Raw genomic sequence first — 26,502 nt, 5'->3', positions numbered from 1 at the left:
TCTATTAACATCAATTTTTACAAGTTTTGTGTTCCATTTCATGTAGTGGAAATTTCATAGCAGACATCTCAGATGGGTGGTAGGTAAAGGCTTGCAGGCCATTTTTTCTTTTTTTAAACCACCTTCATAATTCAAAGCTACAACCAATTTAATTCCTTTCCGAATCAAGAAAACTGTATATAACCAGATACACACATGAAAATGATGCTAGCCAATTTATACTTTCATACAAAAAGCAATTACACAACATTGATTAAATTACTGGATCAGTACCTTTTGAAGTTGCCAAAATACACTATATTATTGAAGATTTTAGAGGTGATGTTTTTATTTGAAGGATGGGAATTGGGAGAGGGAAGGAGTTAAAAATAGTAAAATATGGTCATCATGAAGAAGCCATGTTTGGTAGCTTACTAGCAGGGATAAGTTTTCTTTTTAAACTCAATTATCAATGTATTTACAGAATAATCAGTTGCCATGGAAAAATGGAGACTAACCAGATAAACAAAAACAATACCTGAAATTAAACTGAATTTGACCAGACATGCAGTTTGCTTCCATCACTTGTATTTTATCAGGCATCTGTATGCTGTGCAATAGGTTTCATTCAACGTATCATTTGAAACCCATAGGTAACCAAGAAAGAAAGGAGTTGTTACAATTAGCATCTTTATGTAAAATTTCACACTCCACAAAACAATGCAATTGACACAGGGCTTACACAGAATGTTGGGTGCTATTTTGCACTGTGATGACTTGGAAATATAATTCACTGCACAATACTGACAGAATATTTACAGAAAACAGAGCAATCATTAGTCATCTTATAAATAAGGTGACCAAATATCCTGGGCCTCCTATCAAGACATGCAACCCCCTTCATGATGAAGGCAAGTCAATACTTGCTCTAAGGAGCCTTCTCCTTTCCCTATCAGTATTCTAAAAACAAAAGAAAGGTATCAACCAAAAGTAGTCAAACACCACCACAACCCCCTTGTTATCAAGTTCAAAATCTCAAGCTTAGTTCATCTTTTTAGTATTGTGGCTCCTTTTAATCCTGTTTCTATTGCTTTCCCCCTTCCCTGGTGCAATGCCAATCCCCACCTTCCTAAGAGTAGGGAGGACTCAGGAGAGCTGAACTGCAAAAAGGCATTGTTCTAGCAGTAAGGAAAACAAAAGAGCACAGCTTGCAGGCAAAAGGAAAAGGAAGTTGAAAACCCCATTTGTGTTTAGAAGGGTTATGAGACAACGGACATTTTGGTCGCCTTAGTTACAAGTCTCATTGCAACCTGCATGCATGTACTTTTGTTTTGATCTGTAAAAGTGTTGGGATTCACAACCACACGCACAGTTCTATTCAAACACCAAACTGGTAAACAGTGTTATGAACAGCAATCATAGGGATGAAATAACTTTCTGTTCCAGAAGTCACAAAACAAGATATTCCTACAAGTTTTTTTTCCCAGATGTGCATATTGATCTGTACAAGTCCCATCTCTTTGTAGCCAGCAGTAATCCTACAGGTATGACCAGCTCAAGCAGTGGCCCTTTACAAGTTGCATATGCGGTTGCCATTAAAGTTGACATTCACCAAAGGTTACCGTACATGGTTCTGGGTACCACAATTATTGGCAAGTCACTTTAATGGTGACCACTATATTACAAGTTACTCCAACTACACACACATCAGAAAGGATTATTACAGAGACAATACTTTACACTCCTATACCTGCAGCTTTCAGTTTGGTTTATTTTGTTGCTGTTTTCTACATGGAGGTGGTCTCCCATGACGCATGATGTGTTTTTCCAAACTATCTAGGATGGCAATAGCAATCCTTTGGACATGTGGATCAGTGTGGACATTTTCCTTGATGTTGTATAAGTGCTGTAAACCACCTTCTTCAATTAACATGCTGCAGTACCTGGCAGCTGTAATAAGATTAAAAAAAGGGAAATTAAAAAAAGTGTATCTAGGGTAAGTGTAGCAAATACTATAAACAGTGATTCAAATCCACTTTCCTATCCTAGACCAGGCAGCCTTTAGGACACTCCCTAAAGTGTCTACAGAACTGCATTTGTACTTGAACAAGTGACAACAGAACAGCAGCGTTGTTTGGACAGGACTCCAATTGTAATCGGGTCTGTCTCCATGTCTGTCTTAGCTGACTGGAAAGTGCCTTGTAATATGCACAGTAGTCTCTCTCTCCCCATGCCTCCTCTGCAGGCATTTTAAGTGTACATATATAAATTTTAATAAATGGGAATCAGAAGTACTGTAGTATCTATGAGTACCCAGGTAAAAATATCACCTTCACCAAAAACTCAGTACAGAACAGTTACCAAAACATGGTATCAGATATACCACATCATTTGTACAGGCTTGTAGAGTGAATAGGAACTAGTTCCTTTGAAAACAGTTTGCCAAATACTATTGATAGTGGCCTTTAACTAGTTATAAGTTGCTGTGAATGCCTTTTCAGGGATAAAATTATACTTTTCTTTCCACTTCCATTGCCAATTTTAAAAAGTTGAAAGCACACCTACATCAGCTCTAGCATTACTACATGCAGGGACCATCTATAAAAAGAGACATATGTTTAATGTAACATGCAAGCTTCAGAAGTTGTTACAAAAAGGTCAGGATGACTGTAATGCAATCCACAGAGCATTACCTCAGATGTGCCCAATTTCACCATTCATCACAGTGAAGGAACACCAGAGTTGTTTAAATGCTGACCTTAAGCATTTCACTGGGGATCATGTTTACTGCAGTGCTACTAATATTTTAGTCGAGTTAGCTCACTGAGGTGGATATGATATAGAGAAACAGCAAAAGGAGGGAAAAAAAAATTACCATTAATTTCATACCACTTTTCACGCTCATCTAAAAGGGGAGGTCAAATAAAATACATCTCCTCTCCAAGACAAAAAGTCGTCTTTGTGCCAAGCACCAAAAGTTTAAGATTTTCCCCCCGCATAAATCTCCGTATGTCAGAAGTAAACATATTTTCCCTTCGAATAGGTTATCACATTTGCTACCAAACATTTGGTTTCTCTGCAACTTTGTCCAGAAGCTTCTGGCACGAACTACCATTAGAATTAAACTTCCAGAATACTCTCTTGATCTCAAATCAGGAATACACCGTCAAAGTATTTCCAGCCTCTCCATTCTACAGAGCAGTTACTCACTGTCAGTACAAACCTCTGTGGCATGTTGAAAGCCCAGAGGTTAGAGCAGCACAAAATAAACACTAAAAATAAATGGAACCATACTAAGTTGACAGGGCTGAGGCATAAAGAGGGGAGAAAGCTTGGTTTAATTTCATTAACACAGAATTACAGGATCTTAATCAAAAACTGTTATCCACAGTCTGGTCAGTAAAACAGATCAGTCAGAACAGTCCTACTTCAACATGGGAAAAGTCCTGATAGATCTGTGGACAGTATACCCTGGGAAGAGTGTCTCATTACAGCTACAAGCTCTATAAAGAGCAGGAAAACAGTGCTCTATGTGTAATTATCTATTACTGCCATGTTGTTATTTGGTCCTGAATAGATGTCTTTTCACTGTAGAAATAGTTATTTATGGGACAGGAGTAAACAAGCGTAGATATACTGCTGTCAATCAGATTTAAAAACTGTTACAGAAAAGACTTTTAATACTTTAAAGGAAAGCTGCTTCATATCTGATAGAAGTTAATGACAATACACACATTCATGTCATACAAATTTATGTAAAAAAGGGGGGGGGGGGGGGGCATAAAAATCCAGGAAGGTTTGTCCAGTCTTAGATTTAGGTATGCTCAGGGGATTTACTTCCTTTCCCAACACTTCGGCATTTCATCACACACTCTCACATCATTTTACAAACAAGATGTTGGTGTTCTCATTTTGCAGATGTGAAAAGACAGATGAAAAAAATTGACCTTGATGTCACAGCAAGTTATTGCAAAAAGACGATTAAAGATGAGGATTACCTAAAACTTCTGTTCTGAAAATAAGAGATAGCTACCTGCTACAATCATTGTTCTTAGCTTAAAAGAAATTTGTTGCCCATTATTAATATTTACATTTTTGAATAAAAACACCTGTGCACGCCAAAAATGCAGTTAATCTTAACACATGTCCACATTTTGAAATTAATACTGTGCATTTAACAGTAAAATTCCAGTAAATAAGAAGGATATAAAGAACTTTTATTACTGTCTTTACCTGCACCATTTATTCAAAGCCTAAATGTAGTTTTTCCAGAGGATTAGGAATGAATGCCCTAGGAATTCTTATATTAATTGGGATAATTAATTGTTAATAACATTGTTATAATATTAATGCATATTAACAATAATTAGAATTAATAATACGATGTTAAGAAATAAGAATTTAAGGTAATTTAATCTTCATACATACGATTTTTGCTGCAGACATGCTGCATGGCCCACACTGCCCATAACTGGACACCAGGAGTCATGAAACAACCAAGTAGAGGAAAAAATGGATTGAAAGACCTATAAAAAAAGGAGACAATCAGCAACTTGCTTTGCTACTAGATATTATTACTTCAGGTCACATGTTGTCTACTCATTCAGCTACCGGTTTAACTAGGAGAGACGTTTGATAAACTAATTTTAGATGCAGCAGGTGAACCTTTTAATGTTTAAGACAATTACTAGCAAAAAATCATATATAGTGGATATGTGGTATGCTTTTACCATAGCATTTGTATGCCTTCTACTTCTTAAAAACAGGAGTAAACAGTGGAAATTACAAGGATTAGATGGCCAGTAATTAGATAATTGTACTTTTTGGCCTCAAGCTTCTTCTATCTAGGACAGATAGTGCTAACCTAGTGCTAGCCAATATAACCTTACTGGTTAATCTTTGTGTCTTAAGTCTTTCAGACATGCAGCTGCACACCTTTAATAGAAAAGCAGGCAGAACAAGATTACATTTTTGTTTTACAGGAGTCCCTAACCTTCTTTTGGTCACAAAGGGAAAATTAACATGCTGTAGATTTTAAGCTGACAGGTGTTTTTCCACTGGACAAAACCATGTCTGGCTAGCAGCAAACTCTGCTTTGGGAGCAAGTTTTAAATATAGTTCAGTTTATTTTCCAAACTCTAAATCAAGACAATAATTACCTGTAAGCCACCATCTCACATTCTGGGGTTGGCCAATTCAAAATGGCAGAATGCTGCAAAATACAGAACCAAGAACACTCATTGTTAAATACAAACATTGAAAAAAAAATAAAAGAGTATGATAAAATTCACCATCATTTCTGTACCAGCTGTTCAAGGAGAGATGTCCTCTGGCTGCGACTTAATGTCCAGGCCTGCTCTCCTCGAGATATCAAATGAGCAATAATCCCTGCTGCAAAGTAGCTAACTTCCACTTCCACACTGTGCAATAATTTACTGATGTGGTCTATAAAGTCCTTCCACATTAATTCAGAATGGAGTTCTTTAACTTCAGCTATGTTATTCTGGAGGCAGGGTGGGGAGAAAAGAGAAAATATCAACAGAAAGAATACAATATAAGGGAGACAAACATAGAAACTTGAACTACATTTTGAAAGTAAATACACATAAACACCAGGATGAGATCTTCATATATCCAGGTGACCACCAGATGCCAAAATACTACTTCTCTCTTTTGAGAACTTTTCCAGTCTAATGCAGGGATTTTCCTCAAAACAAAGGTTTTCACATAAGTAATTTTAGGCCATTAGCATGCAGATTACACTAAATTAAAAGCTAGTTTCAACAGACACACTCAATTTCAGTAAGCTTCAGTAGTGCCCAATTCTGAATTCCATTGATTTTCAACCTATTTATTGCATTTGGATTCATCTGAAGCCTTACTCACTGCCCTTTCTTAAAAGCTCTCTCTATTTACTGTAACCATCAATTTCAGTAGAACTAGTGCTTTTGGAGAATTGGTAAAACAGTCCAAAACAATGTCAATTGTAATAACACACACTATAAAGATTAAAGAGCAGCATAAAAATATTAGGCAAATTTTCAGATTAGCATGGGGTAAAAAAAAAAATAAATCAATTTTTTAAAGTATGTATTTCAGGCTTTTGTTTTTTGTTCATCTCACCAGAAGTCCAAGAACTTTCTGTTGGATGGATGATTCAGATGGGAAAGACTGTGGAAAAATGAAACAAACCATAGGTAACCATTTATGCTTATTATTGAAACAATGTTAATTATAAACCTACATTGACAATCCCCACCGAAACTGTACTCCTCACCTCCAAGACTCTCATGAAAAGTTCTAGCCCTTGATTTTCAATGAAGTGCCGACATGTTGTTGGAGATTCATCAGTGAGGTTCCAAAGTGCACTCAGTGTGAACTTGAGGGTAGTATCCACAAGATTCTGATTTGTTTTCTGTTTAACTATTTGTAGAAGTTGCTGAGGACAAAAAAATAACCCAAAATCCCAGTTATGACTGTGTATCAAAAAAATGTGTTAGCTCCTCTGCTTCTTTTTGCACCAACTTGGGTAATGCACAGCTATCATTTACATGCAAAGATCTACATATTTAGGGTCAAACTATACAAAATAAAACAGCTATTAAACTTTTTGCCTCCTCTTTGGACATGATTATCTGCTAGAGGAATTCCTTTGTTTTCACCATATTTACATGTGTAGTACTATTACGGATGGCACAAAGCCATCCACAGAACGCCAGACTGCACATGAACATTGACAGCACTAACCATTTACTTCAAATAATCTCTTTTTGAGCATCTTTCGTCTTATACAATGTATTTCAAATCAAGAGATGTCTTACTATTTTACTTTGTATTAATTGTGTCAAATTTGACTTTGCCTTCTTTTCATCTATGCTAATATGTCTCATTAGCACTGTCTCTGATATTATCTCAAACATTCTCCAGGCTTTTCTCTTCTAAAGAACTTTCAAATGAACACAGGTTAATGTGTTCTTAGAATTCTATTTACTTATGTTTATTTTATATCTTTAGGAATACTGTTAGCATGAATAGCTGGAGAGGATAGTATTTTTGACTGTCAGGAAAGTATCTGACTTACCCTAACAATGAAGAGCTCTGCACCAAGTTGAGCTGTTTGCTCTGTTGAAAGCTGTAAACAAACAAAACCATATCAACAATTTTTTAGACTTTAGAAATACTATCCTATCACCTCAAAGCTTAAATTTCTTACTTTTGCAGCAAGAATGGAAATTATGGCTACAGCCATCCTTTGCATGTTTTGATCTTCATGATTACACAGCCACTGCATAACAAGTTTGGCTGCTTCAAACCTGGAAGTTAAAAATAAATTTAACTTTCAGAAGTCTCATAAGTATTAGTAAACGAAAGATGTACACAGACAACGAGTCAGGTAGAAATAGACGCAAGACAAAAGAAACTGGAAGAAGTATGCCTCGTACCAATAAAAAGTAGAAATACACAGTGAAATTACAGGTATTACACGAGCCTCACTCAGCTTTGAGCTGTTTGCTTAGGGTCTCTTACTTCTAATTATATATCAAAGTGCACAGGAATTGCTTCCAAAGAAGGAAGAAAAATTTGGCACAATCTTCTGAAACATCAGACCAACACACTTCAAAGCATTTGGGCAAAACATTTAAGTAGAAAAATCTCTGCAAAAAGCAATCCCATAGTTCCCTACAGAAATCCTGACTTCTGTTACATGAAATTAGTGACAGACCCATTCAGGTAAAGCAAAAAATTCCTGTATACCAAAGGATTTTTTTCAGTCCTATATTCAGTTGTGAATTACAAGCCCAAAATATAGGCCAGACAAATTCAGCACACTGAAAGGATTTACACTGAGCAAATCTGAGACCAGAAACAAACTTTCTGAAGGAACAGACAACAAAGAAACATCTTTGGCAATGCTACAACTAATTTTAACTGACATGTAAAACTTGCCTGTTAAATGGAACATCCTGAAGGATTCTGTCACTGCATAGTGAAAGAAGGCAATTCTTTTGCAGCTATGAGAAATGAAAAAGGATTACCTCAGAGACATACATATTTCAGAATACTTTCTTGCTATGAATCATTAAACATATTTCCATGAGGTCATGAGATGTAGAGAAACTTTCTGTAAGATCCACAAGACAGGAATCATATAGAAAATAAAGAAATTTCATCTTTTACCTGTTGATGATTTGGAAAGTGTTCCATGGCCTTCAGAAGCAAGTGAGTGACATCGGCCAGAAGCCGCACAGGCATGCCTGCTGCTAAATCTTGCTTGGTTAGGTTGAATACACACGCACTTGCTGCTAACTGCACAGGCAAGTTCAGGGGGTGATTTCTCATTCCAATAACCACAAGCTGAAATGCAAAAGTTTTGCCCACGTTACATGCTTGTGCACACACCTCAAGAGCAATCCACTGTTGCTTGAGGCCACAACGACTCACAGCACCCAATTTCTGCCTCCCTTTTACTTAAGTGAAAAAATCCATCTGGTGTGACTTTAATTCTCAGGAAGAACATTCCCTTCTGCTCAGTGATTCAAAGCTGACAACTTGTATTTCTCGAAGTCACTTTGCATTGTTTGAAGCAGCTTCTCAAAGGACATGCTGCATGGAATACAAGAGATCCCTAGAAAAATCCAAGGTTTGCTGTACACACTGGGATAAAAATCATGAAATCCTTTCAGAGATGAGTAAGTTTCTGCAGTGCAATGGTAATGATGTAGTGGCTTGTTGTTTGGCAACTAGTAATTTCAGATCACATCCTAAGCTGCTAGGTCAGTATATATTTTTCGCACCTTCTTCCTCAATTATGTTTTTGGCTATGTATGTTGACTGTGATCTCACCTAAGAAAATATTTTTCTTGTTGACTATTGATTGCCAAAATCTTTTTGATACTAAAGCAAACAAAATCAAGGTCACTTGCTCAACTTCAAAGAGGATAGGAAAAACAAAAATCATCTGTCCTCCTGATGTCTCTTTTTATGATCACAGTAAAAATTAAACCATTTCTGGTGTTCTAGACATGGAAAGCCAATGCCTAGAATGTATTTCTAAGGAAGTTTCTAGGATTTTCCAAGTGGGAGGCCAATATAGAACACTACCAACATTTATTCACTTGCTATCATACTGGAAGGTGACAGTGGAGAGAAGTATTACTGAATGCCTTCCGTATTATTACTGCTTTGTAAGCATCAGCCGAAGTCACTGTTGTACCTGGGGAGTAAGACTAGACAGACCTTTGATTTGACCCAGTGCAGGTATGTTCTAATGACAGAATTCAGCATCTGAAGAAATTTTCATATCATGTTCAAAGTTACATTACAAAAATTAATTTAGATGCTAGAAAATTTAGATATTATATGTTAGTCCAGATCAATACTACCTAACATAAAACGCTACAGGGCATCTTCTGCACTATTGTTTAAATAGTTCTTAATTTATATCCAACATTAAAATTTTAATCTTAAAAATACAACCAAAAAATGTAGAAGCTTATAAAATAATTTATACCAGGGTTTTGGGGCTGGGCTCAGTCTAAGGAAAAAAGCATGACAATCATCAAAACTGTATTATTTTACCTTTAAAATTTCAGGCTTTGTTTTTTCCATTACATGTGTCAGGCTGAATAAATGAAAGAGTGCTTCTCTCACAAAGAAGGCCCGTTCACTGTAACGCTTCAGTGCTTCAGAAATCTGAGTTTCATTTGCTTCTCCTGACACCTGTGAACAGAAAAAAATAATCTTTAGTTCAAGATGTCATCATTTTGCTTGAAAAATTTTGTTCTTAAAAAGTGAAAAGCTGCAGTTTCAAAGGTGGTGATACTTCTAGGCAAATCCTTCAGTAAGCAAAGGACTACTTTATCTGGCCATATTAATCCAGAACTACACAATCTTCAAACATTCTTCGTAAAGAAGAATCCACATTATAAGCCAAAATCAGGCTTAAGTCATGCCTTTAAGCAGAACTATATGAAACCACTAACTAAAAGTAGCACTTCATAACTAACAAAAGCTGCTTATGATGCACCAAATGCCTAGAAGCACTCGTCGTAACTGAATGCTCTGTCAAATGCAGCTGATAAACTGCTGAAGATGGTATTTTGGCTGTAATTTTTTGGCTGGTTCTAGCTCTGACAATTAAAAGAAAGATTTCCGTTCTTTGTCTACATCAAGTAGTTAGGAAAAAGCAGTTTGTACTTCTGTCGTCTTTTTTTTTTTTAAAAAAAAGAGACTGTGGGCAGCGATTGGGGTTTTTTGTCCCCGTCCCCTCCCCCCCCCTTTTTTTTGGTGACCTGAAATTCATTAGTGACTATACTGAAATATTCAGCTGCTGAGTCTAGATACTGCTAAAGAATAAACAGGACACAGCACTGATGGAAACAGTAAAATTAAAATATTACTGTCTTTACAGCAGTCCTGTGGAATTTGATTACAGAAATTCTTGAAAGATTATAAACACTAGACAGACACTGTGGTTGAGAATATGAAGCCAAGTGGAAATTCTTCATATAGTGTATAATTGGCTGCAAAACATGTCAGTAAATATGATTGCTCTGTTGTAATCACTACACAATAAAAAACAAAATCCAAGATGGTATCAGTTCTCTGAGGGCTGTAATATATTTCTGATCTAGCAGGTTTTGAAAAATTTGGCTTTATATGATACAGGATGCACGGAACGTGACACTTCAATCCAGGAACATTTGCTTTCCTTTATGTGACACATTAAGTAGAACAAGTTCTGCATTTTAAAAATGCAGAAGAATTTTAAAAAACAGTGACTGCAGCAATGATTCACTGTCTGCCTTCCTGCCCCTTCATAGCACAGGCACTTGTATAAAGCATGTATTCTAAGCAGCAAGAATTATATTGAATTATTTTATACAAAACGAGGTAAAATTTCTTGATGCTATCCGTCAATCATGCCAAACGGGAACTTGGTTTCTCCAACAACACATTTCAACGTTCATACACATCACTATTAGCTGTGACAATTAAGTACTCAAGAGACTCGGCCATTAACAACTGTCAAAATTTCCAGGAAAAAAAAAAATTATAAAATTGTGTAGCTGTGTTACCTCACTTGCCTATAACAAGAGCATTCTCAATTTTAAAACTGAAGTGCAAAACGCAGCTTGCAAAGGAGACAGACTAAACTATGGATACATTACGCAAACGCTTCCTCATTCCCTCTGCAGTTTCCATCATCCTCATGACAAAGTAGAACACAAAACTCAAAGAGTCAAAGATGATATACCACTGACACTGACATGTCTAAAACATCTCTTTTTCTTCTTTAATTCTGACCCCTTCATAGCAGGGACAGGATAGGCTCATTCTCCAGTAAGCGCATGCATATTCTACAGAACATGGAACGACGTCTTGTTGCCTGGCACTAAAAGATAAATAAACGCACTTCAGCAAACATCATCTCATCCTACGGAACTAAGTAATTTAGGATTTGTTCAAGAAGAAGTTTTTCATCCTAAGTAATTGCTTCTTACATGTTCATCACCAAAAGACCTTTCAAGGTGGGTAGAGATATTGTAATAGGAAATAGAAGAGGTGATGGAGTACAACAGCAGCTCAGTTATTAACTTTTATTTTATCTGCTGTGTTAATCATGAACTGCTCAAAGCTTACGCAGATTGTACCTCCACCTCTTACATATTGCTGCCTTATGCTAGATACTGTGCTGGAAACCACAAAATGTTATTCCAGTAAATTACTTCAGGCTAGACAAAGTTCAGCTCTCTTAGATCTGATATATCAGGATCTAATGCTCACTGCAAAGGCACAGAAAAGAGATGCTTCTTAAAATAGTACTATGTAAATTTAGCAGTTTTATGCCAAAATTGAGTAGGAATTTGACATAAAGTCAGTAATTACAATTAACAGTTTAAAAATAATGAACCTACAGCCTCCTTCCGAAACACCCACATACATTTGTTAGAAATTATTAGTTCCATTTTTCCTGCACATTGTAATTTTTCAGTAAAATTAATTCTCCCACTTAACCTTTAGGTTTCCTTCTCCTGTTAGGAATTCTGAGTAGCCGGCATCAGTAGCTAGCAGTCCTACAAACTGCATTGTGGGCCGTTGCTGAATAAATGCTTCTACAGCTTTATCTGTAACATGTTTTCTTCCAGAAATGTCCAAAGATACAAGGTTAGGCAGGATATCTTTCTGTTCCAGTAAACGAAGTGCTATGTCTGATGTGAACTGTTTGTCATCTGAAATATCAAGGTGATTCAGGTATTTTAGTTCTCTTATAACATCTAGAATCTGGGTTGTGGTCATTTTCAAGCATTTCAGGTGGTGCATGGTCAAAGACTTGAGTCGGTCTTTGCAGGTAAGGAGTGCTGTTATGTCAGTGACAGAGGTGTTCGATATATCCAGGCTTTCTAATCTAGGAAGTGAAGCAACATCTGCCAAGTCCTCGTTGTAGAACAGAACATTAGTAATACTCAATGCACGAAGCCCAGACAACTGACTGAAGCACCTCTCATATGGGTCTTCCAAAGAAAGAGTTAGTGAGTTCAGCACAAGGCATTGCAGATTTTGTTGGATCCATTTATTGCTGCCAAGTCCACTTATAATGTCCGTGATTGTTATATCTGCATTCACCCCAGTAGCATCAAGTTCTACCAGCTTGTGATGGCAGAATGCTTTCCGAAAAGCCACAGCAGAGATTTTCGCTTTCTGGATACAAGCTCGTTTCAAACGCATCTGGTTGCCTCGGAAGATTCCCACAGTTCCATCATTCAGAAGCCCTGTTGGAAAACAGCATTAGTATTTGCTTCCAGTGTTATAGAACAGCACTTTTATTTTAAGAACCCAAAGGGTAGAAAGGATGAACAAAGAAAATTAATTGCAAAGTAGTTTGTCTTGGATCATTATGCCACTGATGCCAAAATTTTGTATTTGAGATTCCACTTTCAAGATCACTATCTCACCGTCAGGAATATTCCAGGTTTAAGAATAGGACTGATAAATTAAAATGTAGTATATACACGCTGCCTGTTTGGTTCAGAACACTGAACATGCAATAAATAAAATGTAGATATGATTCAAAAACATTCAGACTGGTGCTTGCATTTTCTGGATTTTCCTCACCAAACTGATTAGAAATGTGCTAAAACCAGAATTTCAAAACTTCTGAAAGTTATTCTTCCCTGGTCACAGTTCCGTTAACCTCAAGATAGTACCAGCAATGAATGACCAGTTCTCATCTTGCTTTAATGCATTAGAATAATTTAGCATTTGATTGAATTCGTAAGTAGGATCAATACACTAAACTAAGCTAATTAAGTGCTTCTATATACCTCTTAGAAGAAGGTAGGAGTGTTGCTCAGAAACAAGCTGAATATGAGAAAGAAACCTAAAAAGTGATTCAAAGATGAGAAAGAGGAGGACAAGGAAAGGGTGGGAAGACAGCAATGAAAAAAGGAAATGCAACAATCGCGTTGGAGATTATTATCTTTTTGCTCAGTAGCAAGATGACTGCATAACGAGCCTTTTCTTGCGGCATACTGGCAACATCCTAACTGAAATAATACATTTAGTCCCATGCACAGGATTATCCAAAACACATTGAAAACACCAAGATTTCTTATTTGTATCAACAGGATTACTGCTTTATAGAAAGCCATGAGAAGGGTATGGTTGCACAAGCATGCACAAAAAAGGAGTAGGAAGAACATATCCTTCCAGTTTCACTCTAGAGGGTTAAAAATGTCAACACTCCTGGTTTTTTTATCTTCTATCTTCAAGCATACTGAACACAGAAAAGAAAATGAAAATACAATGTATTTGAATAAAAAAACATCATTGCCACTACAGTTTGTATTTAAGTCACAAGCCTCTGTGACAAAGTCAAATTAATATTAAGATTTACAGACCTTTCTAAAGAGCAAACAGTTTAGGCATTTCTAACCAAGTAGTTGGGGCATTCTTCTTTTGCAGAGAAAGCAAAAACATAAACAACTGGCACCCGGCAGAAAAATTAAATGCAATAAATAATTATAATTTGGTTAATGTACAGCTACGTTACTTCTTAACTTTTGCTCACCTTTTCATTTAAGGGTCTCTCACTGGCCTACCTTAGCCACACCCTGTTTATCCAGCATGCACTTTTTTGACACCTTGCACTCTGACGCAGTGTTTGTGATGTTTCAGTGTCTGGAACTGCCTTCATCACTACTAGCACTAGTAATAAGTTTCTGATAATTCAATTTCCTCAAACCTGATTTCTTGGGACTACTCTAAATAATTACTTATCAGAAAGTAACATCTGATGAAGATGTTTTTTGGGTTTTCTCTTTTTATTTTTTATTTGTTAGGACCATTCCTTCTGGTACCGCTGACTGGAACAACTTGAGAAAACCAGAACAACAGTATTTGCACAATAAGACCAAATCAAATCTGCACCTATAGGATAGGGTGCTTGGTCTGTTTAAAGTAATTTTTCTAGTGTAATGTCTCATCTCTAAATAAAAGTCTCCAGGACCTCCAGGAATAGGTCCCCTGCCTCTTCTCAGCCTTTTCATGCTAAGAAGCTTTTATTGACACATTTTTCTTTGTCATGCTTAAAGCAAGGAAAGGAGAGGGAAGCCCTCTCCTCAAAGATGTGCTGACAGAGAACACGATGATTGGCCAGTACCTAAAATGTAAGAACATCACTATGTGGTTTTCACAGATGTTTATACTACTCTTGAATCCGATTGCTTTTGAGCAAATAATTCCACTTCAACAAAAATGCCAAAAGAGATGAGAAACTATTTTAATGAAAATCATAAGATTATCTCCTAGTTTAATCACAAGGACACACAGTAAAGAAAATTCAATTAATTGCTCTGCAGGAGATACTGACATATTTGAGTGCTGCTGGAGGTAATAGAATCAAATAAATCTTTTTTTTCAAGTGATTGAAAGAAAATCTATTAAAGAATATTCAATTAGAAGGACATTAATTAAAATCATAAACCCAAGACAAAGGACTTTCTATTTAGAACTCTCTATACAGCAATGCAACATTCAGCTGAAGCTGTGTAAAAGCCAAAATAACAGAAATTCTCTATTAAGAGATTAAGGAACACAGCTTTAACAGCTGCAACAGCAGATTCTACTAGAAAATACACTAGAACTGCAGTGTCACATTCCAGTAAAATATTTTCACAGATGACCCACAAATAATTGTTTTTACCATGAAATGCCATTGTCTGCAGCAATCGATCAGCCACTTCTTGAGGAAACATTCCCGGCTCCTGCAAGCATAGTGTTCCATCTTGCCTTTCTGTGCAAAACTTCTCTAGGTTGGCAGTCAGGAAATTCAAACAGATATCAAGTAAAGAATAAGGAGAAGCTTCCTCCTGTTGTATGCAAAACACAATGAAACAAAGGAGATTTAGTGAAATCATTCTCTCCATCTATGAATCTTCCTTCCCTCTATAATGTTGTTTTTCAGCAAATCATTCTCTTTTGTTAGTCTAATTCTCATTAGAGCCACGCAAATGCGATGACTGGCCAAACTGATGGGCAGCCTCCCTTCCCCAGTCACCCCCAGAACCACATCCAGTCTGGTCTGTTGAGCTTGTGCCCTGTTCTCATTCAGAGAAAGAAAAGTAACTGCTGCTAAGATTATTTGAATTTATGAAGTCTGCTGGGAATTAATCAATCAAGACAGACTGAAAGGAGACTTAAATCAAATTTTACTTCTTGATTTAAACTATTTACTTTAATCTTTCATTTAGGCCAACTCACATTTGAAGTCTATGACCAACCTACATGAGAAATGTAGATAAATTTCATATATTGTTTGGAGCAATTTTTGATATTCAAAGGAGCAGCTAGAGCTTTAGATCAAAAAAGGAAACTCAAAAAGATCTATTATATTGCTGCACAAAATTTGGAAATAAAGTAACAACTGTTACAGTACTCTTTCCAATTACAGATACAGATTTCCTCCTTTTTATGCTAAGCTCCTGGAAATCATCTATAGCAGAACCCTGGGTACAAAGGACAAGGCAGAATATAAGCTTGAACTTCTCCTTCAGAGTCTGAGATTGTACATTGATATATGAAAATCTCAAAGGGGTTGTTTTTTTTTTTTTTATTTGATGTCTAATAATAGCCTACTGTTTTCAGTCACACAGATTAATCAACATAAAGAATGACTCGCAGCACTGTGAATCATCCCCAGCACTACACAAAAGAAGGCCCAGTGACTGGTACATACTCCCCCAGACAATTTTGAAAATAACAGCATCAACTGTTGCCAGATCTCATCTGTAGGAAAAATTGTAGCTTGCTTTTTATACTGAAAGTTTTGGATAATTTCACCTTTCTTTCCCAGCTCATTTAACTTCTCTTCTGTTGCTTCATTTACCTAATGTGCTCATCACAGAAGTACAGAAATAGATAAAAGGTTATATAGAAGAAATATAAAGAAAATTACAGATATGTCTTCTAAAATAAGGTGCATATATTTGAAGACTGGGAGGTATCACATTAGGGCAAAGATGGAATGGAGTTTATCTTTAATGAATCATGTATTGACAACAATGAGAGACTTGAGTTTAATAGCTCCTGAAGACTAAGTACAGGTTTGGGAATCTGAAACTCCAAATTATTCAAATACAAGCTCTTTCTGCAGCTTTTGACATGCAGCTTTCAACTCCTTGACTAGATTTTGCTAAATGCTTAATTTTTTTTTTTTTTAAAGCTTGATTATTATGTTTTATTCTTGAAGAAACAAGAGTAATTTTGTGATGCGTCTTGCTCACATTACCAGAAAACAACAATTTTGGCTGCCTCCAATCTCAAGCTGATATGAAAAGGAAGGACAGAATTTGGAACTGTTCACATCTTTTGTTTCTTTATAATGTGCAACAATGCCTGAAACATTTCTAAAGAGAAAAAACAACTACTTATTTTAAAATTGTACATTTTTAAGGAAAGGGGAAAATTTTCTTTTTAACCTGATATTAATACACACACCCAGGACTTATATGACAGCTGCCGATTCAAACAAAAATCGGAATCCTTGCTCAAAGGCATATGAAAATTATTCCCACTGAAGCAAAGACATCCTCGTTTCCCATCAGATCTTGTGCTTCTAATTTGATGCTTAAATATGACAAAAGCAGAATACTGGCTGTCTTCATTCCTTTTGGCACTGTTCCATAATTTGTGCCAGAAAAGCTAAAAACACTTTTATGTAACAGTGAACAAACTCCAAGAAGAATTTTTAGCTTTGCAGATTGGCTGCTAGCATATGATTCAGAATACTATTTTTTCAACCAGTACCTCTAACTGGCCATTCTATAATTTGGAGATACCCTTTTAATTTTTGTATAAAATAATCACTTTAGAAGTCCATACAGTACACCTTCATACAATAAAGGAACAAAATCCACAAGCAGGGATCTTGTGAATTTTGCAAACACAGTATAATTTTTAACTCCACTCATACCAGTTATAGGAGACATTTGTAATGTTTCTTCAACTTGCTGCAAGAAGGCTGAAGAAACACACCTAACGAAGGCTCCTGAGGTAACCTGGGCAGATAGGCAGGTTTATCTGTATCTAATAAAGTCCCTTGACAAGCATCATAAAAACAATTTCCTAGACTGTCTGCTACTGAAACAGATCAGCTTGAATGCAGCCTGTAAACCTTTTATGTGAGCCAGTGGCATTCCTTTTCTCAACTTCTCTTTACTGAAGAAGAATACTGCCCAGTTAAAGACCTCATAGTAAAAGTCTTCAGTTGTATTTAAGCTCTTACAAGGTTAGGATTTAAGTGGTTTCTTTCTCTAGCTATGCTTTTGAATGTCAACTTGAAAACAAACCTGGCATTTCTTTTCAGCTCATTTCACCTTCTGGTTCTAATACTCTAATGAGATGCTGTAAATGTGTGTCAATTACAGCGCAGGAATTTTTTTTATATTATTTAATAAAGATCATTCAGCAATATTTGAGTAGAACTTTTACTATGTATATTTGACTTTTTCATAGCCATCGTAACTATCTGACACTTCCATGTAAGCTCATGGTTTCTTTCATTCTATCAAATTAAGTGGCCAGAAAATAAATATAAATTCCAAAACCCACAAAATTATGCATTACGTGATGCAAGTCTGGGTGTCTTCATTACTCATTACTATGTGTTTTAGCTAATGTGACATATCTAAAAATCAACTAGCTTATGGAATAGTAAAAAAAGTATAATTTCATTTAGATGGTCTTTTCAAGGCTTATTTAAACTAATTCTTTAAAAAAAAAGATATAAATTTATAAGTGCTTAATGTAACCAAGGCAAACAAACAAAAACGTATCAGGGGGGGAGGGAGGGCAGTAAGGGGGGAGTAAACTGCATGGCTACTGGCATCTAACAGTAATCCAGTACATTAGTGGACTGAAATGCAATACCAACTTCAGTATGATGTTACCCTGTTCAGCAGTTGGAAAGGTTCTCAGAAAGAACACTATCCTCCACATTTTCTTTTAAAAACTCCTGGAATCAACTTTAAATATTGCTAGAATATATTTACCCTATATTTCAAAATGCAGTTAGAAAGAATAAAGACCTTAAGAGGACATCTTAAAGTACCTGGAATAAGTTAGAGAATCTTAAGACCAACATTATGCTTAGATTAACTAGCTGAGTGTGAGTATAAAAACAAAATCCTGTTCCTTTGGGGAAGCATCACCATACAGCCACCTGCTTATACATCAATAACTAAAGAAAAGACAGGTTTAACTGATGTTTTCCATCAGTAATTGCAATCTAACTTTGCACAAAAAGTAAATTCCACTGCTGTGTGTGCCTTTTTCACTCTAGGTGTTGTGATCTCCACCTCGAGCCTGAAAGATTCAGTTCCTTCTGACTCTGTGTCTCAGGCTCATTAAAAATCAAATCTTTTTTCCATAGGTAGTTTTTTATTATCCCCCCCTCCCCTGCGAATAAACCAGTATAAAACATCAGAAGGAGCTGGACTCTATGATCCTTATGGGTGCCTTCCAACCTGAAATATCTATGATCTTAAGACAAATACCAATTTCAGCTCCATTCCTGTGATGTACTCCCCAATTTTTATACCCAACTGCAGACTCAGTATGACAAAACCCAAATGTGTAAAGTCGCTCTATGCCAGGCTCATCTGCTTTTTTTCCTCTTTGAAATCTCAAAAAAGGAGATGGGGTACAGGATGAGGGACTTTTCAAATTGTGGCTGTTATTTCTCTCAAAAAGTTATCAGGAAATAACAGGTAATTTACAGCGTTAATCTTTGGTCTTGGACATACTGTGTTTCTCACTGTTTTCCACCTCTCCACCGCCCCAACACTTTATTTACTTTCTTAAAATGAACATTCTTAAAATGATCAAGAAATAGCAACTCAAGTAAACAATCATCAAAATTCTTCTGAGCACTAATGAAGGAAAGAAAAGGCATTGAAAAAAATCAAACAATTCAGTGATTTATGTTATGAAGAAAGTTTTACGATTATCCTACTTAAATTAAATGGAATGAAACAGGAGTAGGCAATTTATTAACCAGAATCAAGGAAGGATTATGCTCAAAACTAAAATTTAATATTAACTATTCTGGCACAAGTGGGAACATACTCATTAAAGTTGCTAGCGATACAAAGTTGGCAGAGATCATGAGCGGTCTAAAATTAAATAGTACCACATTAAAACTACATAGTAAGGCCACGTATTTCAAGATTGATATCAAGACCTTCAGATATGACCTCATCAGTTATAAATGACTGGAGAGAAGAACCTGAATGGTTTGCTTAACCACAAGAAAACAACCTGGGGCAGACAAAGACAGTATCCAGAGAGGCATTAAGCAAAAATAAGTAAGTATTATGTCATTTTCAAGACACTCTGTGATCTCATGGGGCTATTTATGTTAAGAGATACCTGCACCATTTCAGTGTGAACATAGCAGCTACTAGAATGCTCTGGGAAAAAAAATAGGATGTTGGGAGTAGGAAACAAAACCAGCTTTTCTTAGCCTAGCAGATCAAAAGGTGAGAGATATGAATGCCGCCTATAAATACAGCACGGTGAATGAGAACTGAGGAGGAAGAAAAGCTATTAAGGTGAAGCACAGTGCCAGCACAGCAACAAAGGTACATAGAAATGCCATGAATTAGAATTTTGCCATAAATTCAGATGTCAGTACATAGCTCCAAAGCATCAAACAATGGAGTTCAACCCTAGTCCACTGAATAGAACAGCAGGCACAAAGGGTACCTATTTTTAAAATAAAAATCAAAAACTTATTAGGGGATTAAATGAGATTATGCTTTTAGTAAAACGGGATGAGACTAGATAACCCAGGAAGTTCCTGCTAGTCCTTTAAAAGCGAATATGCACACTCATCTCTCCAACAGAGGAGCAATCAAAACAGCACCCATATGTTCTGCTCCGAGGCCTGCCTTTTAACAGAGAAAGGCTGTGTTTCTCCACCGCCAGTTTTGGCCAGTTCCCTGCTGCAAGAGCACGCCACTAGACTTTACACCGATCAGCACGGCCCACGTACCATGCATACCACAAAACCCGTGCTTTCAGTGGCACGGCTTTTTCCAGGCAGTCCCTGGACAAAGCAAGCCCCAGTGGGAGAAGTGCTGTTGGAGAGTTGGACTGCACCCAGGCTGGGGAGGGCAGGAGCTGGAGGAGGTAGAGGCGGCTGTCCCGTCCTGCCCTTCATGCCGGCCAGCTAAGGATCTCTGCCCGCTCTTGGGTGGCGGGAAGCCGGCCGCAAGCCGATGGTCCTCGGCCCCACAAGGTGCCGGGGAGAAAAGCTGGTCGAGGCAGCGAGGCCGGGCGGGCCATCGCTCCCGCAGCGCTGTGGAGATGCCGGGGCGCACCGGGCAAGGCTGCCGCTGCCCTTTCGCATCGCGCCCGGCTTGAACCTCCCCTCTGCCAGGTTTCGGTCGCCCTTTTATATAACCGGTAGGGCGGCAGCCGCAGCGGTTACACAACAGCGGGGGGAGCGAGCGCTGCCGCCCGGCCCGGGGGTACGCGTGTGCGCCTGGGGGAAGCAGCCGCCGCCGTCCCGGCACGCCGCTCCCGGCTCTGCGCCTCAGCGCCTGGGCCGGGGGGACAGGCGCGCGCCCGGCGCCTGCCTCGCGCCCGCTCCGGCCGGTGGCCTCACCTGCCCGCCTGACAGAGAGGGGCTCGCGGCGCCACCATAACGGCCCCTTCCCCCGGGGCGGCGGCGCTTCGCCTCAGCTCCCCTCCGCGGGGCTCCGTCACCCCAGGGCGAGCTGCCCGCCCCCGCCGAAGCCACGGCGACCCCCACCCACCCCCTCAGCAGCTCCTCGGCTCCGCGCTGCCCGCGGCGCTCACTCACCATGGCGGCGCCGGGTGCCGGAGGCAAGCGCCCAGCGAGCCGGGTCCCGGAGCCTGGCTCCTTTTCCTTTTCCTTTTTTTCTTTTTTTTTTCCCTCCCCCCGCCGTTTTTTACCCCCCCCGACCTGGAAGTGAATCTGCCTCGGCCGGCCGGGAAGCAGCGCCAGGCCCGCCTCCCTTAAAGGGGCCGCGCCAGGCACACGCTGGCGGTTCTCTGAGTGAGTGGAAATCTTAAAATCCAGGTGCAAGTATGCAAAGCGTAAAGTGTCAGGAGAAGGGTCTATTACGCAGCAAAGCGCATTGGATTCGCGTGTTACGGTGTGTGTGAGAGACCTTCCCTGACGTCCAGTTGCTTTCATTTCGGAGCAAGGATGAAGCAACACCGAAGCGCCTCCAAGCAGGGGCTGCTGAGGGCTGAACCAGTTGTTCAGCAGTTCCTTCTCTTTGGGTAACCTCACAACCAGGACTTCAACCTTGGTTTTATGCCTGTTGCTCACAGATCAGCCTCCTTAATTGAAACCTGTTTCCTGCCTAAACTAGTTTCTTCTGGTAATATGAATAATAATCGGCTCCAGTACAATAGGTTTTGCATCCTGCTTCGAACTTGGAGAGGAGCTTTGCCATAAGCTTTTATACACAATAATTTCAGGCTTCAGATACAGTAGTAGTGATGAAAACCTGTCTCCCAACAAATACATACCATAATGTATTGTTGGTAAAGACAATAGTTATTTTTTGTTTCAGGATACAAAGTGAAGAGTGATACAATTACCCTGTCCAAGTAAAATGAAATTATTAATAGTTTACAGTTAAACCTTTTCAGGAATTGCTGATTTTATGTACAGCAGCTTTAAATAATATTTGTTTGCAAACCAACAAAACACTTAGATAAACATTAAGGAAAAACTGCTAAAATTATTTGTTTCTGTCATTAGAAGATGACAAAATATTCTACAAACATTATCAAATACAATGTTGCCTGTTTAGGGACTACATAACAAAGGTCAGTTATAGTTCCGATTCTTTAGATTAGGATGTTGACGTAGAGAAATTATGTGCTCAGGATCTGACAAGAGCAGAATCAAAAGTCCTCGTGTTCTGGATTTGACCACTTAAAAATCTAACCTGTTTAGAAGAAATAATGCATATAATTATGGACACAGAAATTATCTTAGATTAGGGAGGGGCTAGTACTGTTGGTCCTAGTCTTTTACATGTTCCTTCCACATCCTAATGTCTTGTAGAGCTTCCGGGCTGTTCTTTCCACAACTGTTAACAAATCCACTCATTCACTCCAACACGAGTATCACCAGATGTCTTGTCTTTACCTTCTTTTTCTCATTCTATCCGCATTTACGACAGGAACCATCTTCCTTTCTCCTGTCTGGACTCAGACAGTGAACGCTTTCAAGCGACAGACAGATCCCCTGCTCTCAGTGTGCGTCCTTGGCCTGCCCCACTGTACTCAAGAGCTGCAGCAGCAAAGGAAGCTTCACTGCACCACTTCACTCCTAGTATGGAGAGGCCGTACGGTTGAGTTGGCACCAGCTCAACATCGGCATCAGAAACTGCAAAGATAAAATCCCAGCAAGAGCAGACTTTTCAGAGGTTTAAACCAAAAAACTCAAAATGCTTCTACTGAGCCTGTGCAAACTGAAATTTTTCAAAGCCTGATTTTCAGAGGAAGAGTATTCTGGTACAAAAGCAGTTCATCTTCCAAAGGCCTTCTCCAGAACAGAGGACTTTGCACAAAAATGCTCAGTCAGCATCAGCCAAGCTGCCGGTATCTTCTTTATTGCATTCTCACAGAGATATTACTGGGTTTTGGTCGGTACATTTTGAAAACAAGATTTTAGCTTCATGTGGACAATGCATGTTAACTCCAACCCCAATACTGAAAAGTCTGAAAAGTTTTAAGTAAATACTTTAAGAGAAATTTTAACTGGTATTTCAGCAGCACATCCGGCAGCTGGTGCATCGGCCCCACTGGCAATGGTTCTCACAATTAGCTCCAGCTGATAATAACCAACCTGGTTTCTTCTTGTGGGAGCCTATGCATGAGATTTAACCGAGTTTTATTTATCCCAAAAGCTTGACAAGCCAGTGTTATGTTACTGAAATAATTGGGGACAAAGCATTTTGAGAAATATTTGTTGAAATTTATTTTAACTCTAAGCAATTTGTCACATAAATTTCTAATGTGCTGCTATACTTGCATAAAACTCAGTTTGTGCTCAAAACTGCTGCAATTGGATAGTGTGCCGTATTTTGTATGAATATCCTAATATCTAATATCCTAATATTCCATCTCATCAAAAAGCATCTGCAAGATCTGTTGTTGTACCACAGGAAGGAAGAGTTGCTGGTGATGGGAACTAGCACCAGCTCCCCCCTTCTAAAACGGAGTTGGAAATTGTTTAGCTGTTAATCCGAGACAAAAGCGTGCTGGCAGCAGGTTGGGGAATTGGTAAAGCAGCGCTGGCTACCACGTACAGTGTATTAATGTATGTATTAACGTATGCGCTGATGTCTCAACTTGGGGATTTGGTTGTCGAGCATAAAGCCTCAGAAATATGCATCCAGTGGCGCAAAACTCGAAAAGTAAAATACTGAAAACACGTTATTGCTTAAAACTTCTGGACTGTCAGTCCCTGGTGGTGCCGGGACGCGAACACGGTGCCCCGGGTCCGAACCAGCGCGGCTCGGCCCCGGGAGGGCGGGAGGAGCAGCCGGCGAGGGGCGGCCCCGCGACCCGGCGGGCGGTGCTACAGCGATCGCTCGGCACTCGCGGAAGGCGCCGCATCGATCGCTCGGCGCTCGCGGGCGGCTCCGGCATGGCCGGGCTCGTCAACTTCGAGGACGAGGAGGAGGTGCGGGGTTATCTGGAGAATTTGCACGTCGAGTACAGCTATCAGTGCTTCAAGGAGAAGGACCCGGACGGTAAGCGGCCTCCCCGTGACACCCTGCTCGCCGCCTGGGAGCCAGCGGGAGCCTCAACCCTTCTCGCCGGTGCTTTGCAGGCTGCCAGCGCCTCGCCGACTACCTGGACGCCGTGAAGAAGGACTTCGCGGCGGCGGCGCGGGTGTTGCGCGACAACTGCGAGGCGCACGGGCACAGCGAGAGCTGCTACAAGCTGGGCGCCTACCAGGCCATCGGCAAAGGTGGGCCAGGGGCGGGCGGTCCTGGCGCCCGTGTCGCAGCCTCCCCTTCCCCGTGCCCCGGCGGGGGCTCCCTTTCCTGCTCGCATGCCCTCGGGTTGCCGCTAAACCCCTCCTGCCCGCTGCCCGTCACGCTCGGGCCGGGGCCGCTGGTGGCTGAGCGCGGTGCTGGGCGGGTTGCGGGTCCTTCACCGGCAGCAGAGAGGAGGCCGGTCTGTGGTGGCCCTGCCAGCAGCGTGAACTCTGTGTACGGGCACCGGGACGGGGAGGGTGCCTGATGCCTGGGGGGAAACGCAGCTCCTGCTTTTCCAACGGTGCTGAACACCGTCAAGTCCTTGAAGGAGGAACGCCCTGTCCTGCCCCTTTTATGGTCACGTAATAAAAACTGGGGAAGGGTGGAAAACCTTAAATTGCCTCCTTCTGAAGAATCAACTGTAGGTTAACCACGTGTATTATTCTTTATAATGATATCTCTACAAGTGGTAAGTATGTCCAGTGCTGAATATTGCTGTGTGCCCTGTTGTTAAAATTTGATTTCTTCTTGTCTCGCTGTTCTTTATTTTAGAGAAAGTAAGGAAGAAATGAACTTACAGACTGTAACACTGCTTACAGATACATAAGTAGGCCCCAAGTCTGCTCAACATGTATCTGCTGGTACAGTAATTGGATGCAGTTAAGCTAGTGAGTCGTCTTCCAAATTACAGTACTAGGAAGGAAGATGATATTTTTACTGTAATTAAAAACTAGTCAGTGTTACTATAGGTATACTGGCAAAAGAATACTTTGCCTAGTGTGAGCTTTTAAATCCATAGATATAGTAGTGGAAAGACTTTTGTTTTTGTGGGGTTTTTTGTCTGTGTAAGGTGGTGTGATTCCTGGTGAGTGGAGGAGGGCTTCCTAATTTAAACACATTAGCAAAACCTTTGTAATTGAGACAATTATAGTGTATCTCAAGTCCAAAATTTTGTCTGTAGCATCTGAAGTGAGGGATGCCGTGTTTCCCAAAGAGCCCTGGGAAGCATGATGCAAAGCAGAGAGTTCCCATCTGTTTTAGCATGTCCTTCTAGTAATCTTTTGGTTTCTTGGCTGACAGGTGGACTCGACCCAGATTTGAAAGCTGCCTACAACTCTTTTATGAAGTCATGTGAGAAAGGTGGGAAGAAGTCAGTAAACGCGTGTCATAACGTTGGGCTGTTGGCCCATGATGGGAAAGTAAACGACGATAAACCTGATCCCGTTGTCGCTAGAGACTATTACACAAAAGCCTGCGATGGCAATTTTGCTCCTAGCTGCTTCAACCTCAGTGTAATATACCTCCAGGGAGCTCCAGGGGTCCCTAAGGACATGAACCATGCTTTGAAGTACTCGCTGAAAGGGTGTGAGCTGGGTCACATATGGGCTTGTGCCAATGCTAGTCGAATGTACAAACTGGGAGATGGCATTGAGAAGAATGATGCCAAGGCAGAGGATTTGAAAAACAGGGCAAAACAGTTGCATAAAGAACAGAAAGAAGCCTCAAGTTCTTTAGTGTTTGGGGAGTAAAACTGTCAGTTGCAATTATTAAGACTGCAGTTTTAAATAGCAAGTGAACTTGTTATTTAAATTGTGAGCTTACAGTTCTCATTCATAACAAATAAATATCCTGTAAGTATTTGCATATGCAAATAAAATTCTGGTTTTATGGATGCAACACACATGACCAACTCTGCTGTGCCTTTCTACTTTTTTTAAATACCTAAGTTCTTAAGTGTATTGCTTAAATCGCTCCCCTTTAAGGAAGGCAAAACTTCTGGCCTTTTGGAATTTTGTCCCCGTGGTTTCAAGTATGAAAGGCGCTGTACTGCGATTCAGTACGGAGGGTTGTGCTCAGGCCAATTCTAACGCACCCACAGACAAAAAAGCTGCAAGGTAATCACTGCTTGGCTGTTCAGAACTGTGCAATCTCTCTTACAAGCAGCTGGGGAGCTTTGGTAAGTGTGCACACTTGGGGGATTTGCTGT

At 39.5% G+C, this 26,502-nt stretch overlaps 2 protein-coding genes across 3 annotated transcripts; one reads left to right on the top strand and one right to left on the bottom strand.

Annotated features, from left to right (window-relative positions):
* Window positions 1-1,738: 1,738 nt before the first annotated feature.
* Window positions 1,739-20,701, bottom strand: LOC309407531 (protein zyg-11 homolog B; the record flags this gene model as incomplete). Its single annotated transcript, XM_082003076.1, has 14 exons — window positions 1,739-1,929; window positions 4,408-4,505; window positions 5,139-5,191; window positions 5,285-5,482; window positions 6,103-6,150; window positions 6,257-6,418; window positions 7,061-7,111; window positions 7,193-7,292; window positions 7,927-7,991; window positions 8,158-8,334; window positions 9,559-9,699; window positions 11,998-12,752; window positions 15,185-15,350; window positions 20,534-20,701. The coding sequence occupies 14 exons, from the start codon at window positions 20,699-20,701 to the stop codon at window positions 1,739-1,741; spliced, it is 2,373 nt and encodes a 790-aa protein (XP_081859202.1).
* Window positions 20,702-24,178: 3,477 nt separating this feature from the next.
* On the top strand, window positions 24,179-26,044 carry COA7 (cytochrome c oxidase assembly factor 7; the record flags this gene model as incomplete). 2 transcript variants are annotated; one of them, XM_082002814.1, is made up of 3 exons in its annotated part: window positions 24,179-24,284; window positions 24,365-24,505; window positions 25,596-26,044. In XM_082002814.1, the coding sequence occupies 3 exons, from the start codon at window positions 24,179-24,181 to the stop codon at window positions 26,042-26,044; spliced, it is 696 nt and encodes a 231-aa protein (XP_081858940.1). The 2 variants fall into 2 exon arrangements, with proteins under 2 accessions (XP_081858940.1, XP_081858941.1); XM_082002815.1 differs by lacking the exon at window positions 24,365-24,505.
* Between the last annotated feature and the right edge of the window lie 458 nt (window positions 26,045-26,502).

The sequence above is a fragment of the Phaethon aethereus genome (genome assembly GCF_964289735.1).
Source record: "Phaethon aethereus genome assembly, chromosome: 8".
In the NCBI taxonomy this organism is placed as follows: domain Eukaryota; kingdom Metazoa; phylum Chordata; class Aves; order Phaethontiformes; family Phaethontidae; genus Phaethon; species Phaethon aethereus.
Note: the sequence above shows the minus strand (reverse complement) of the source record. Positions and strands in the feature narration are given on the sequence as shown.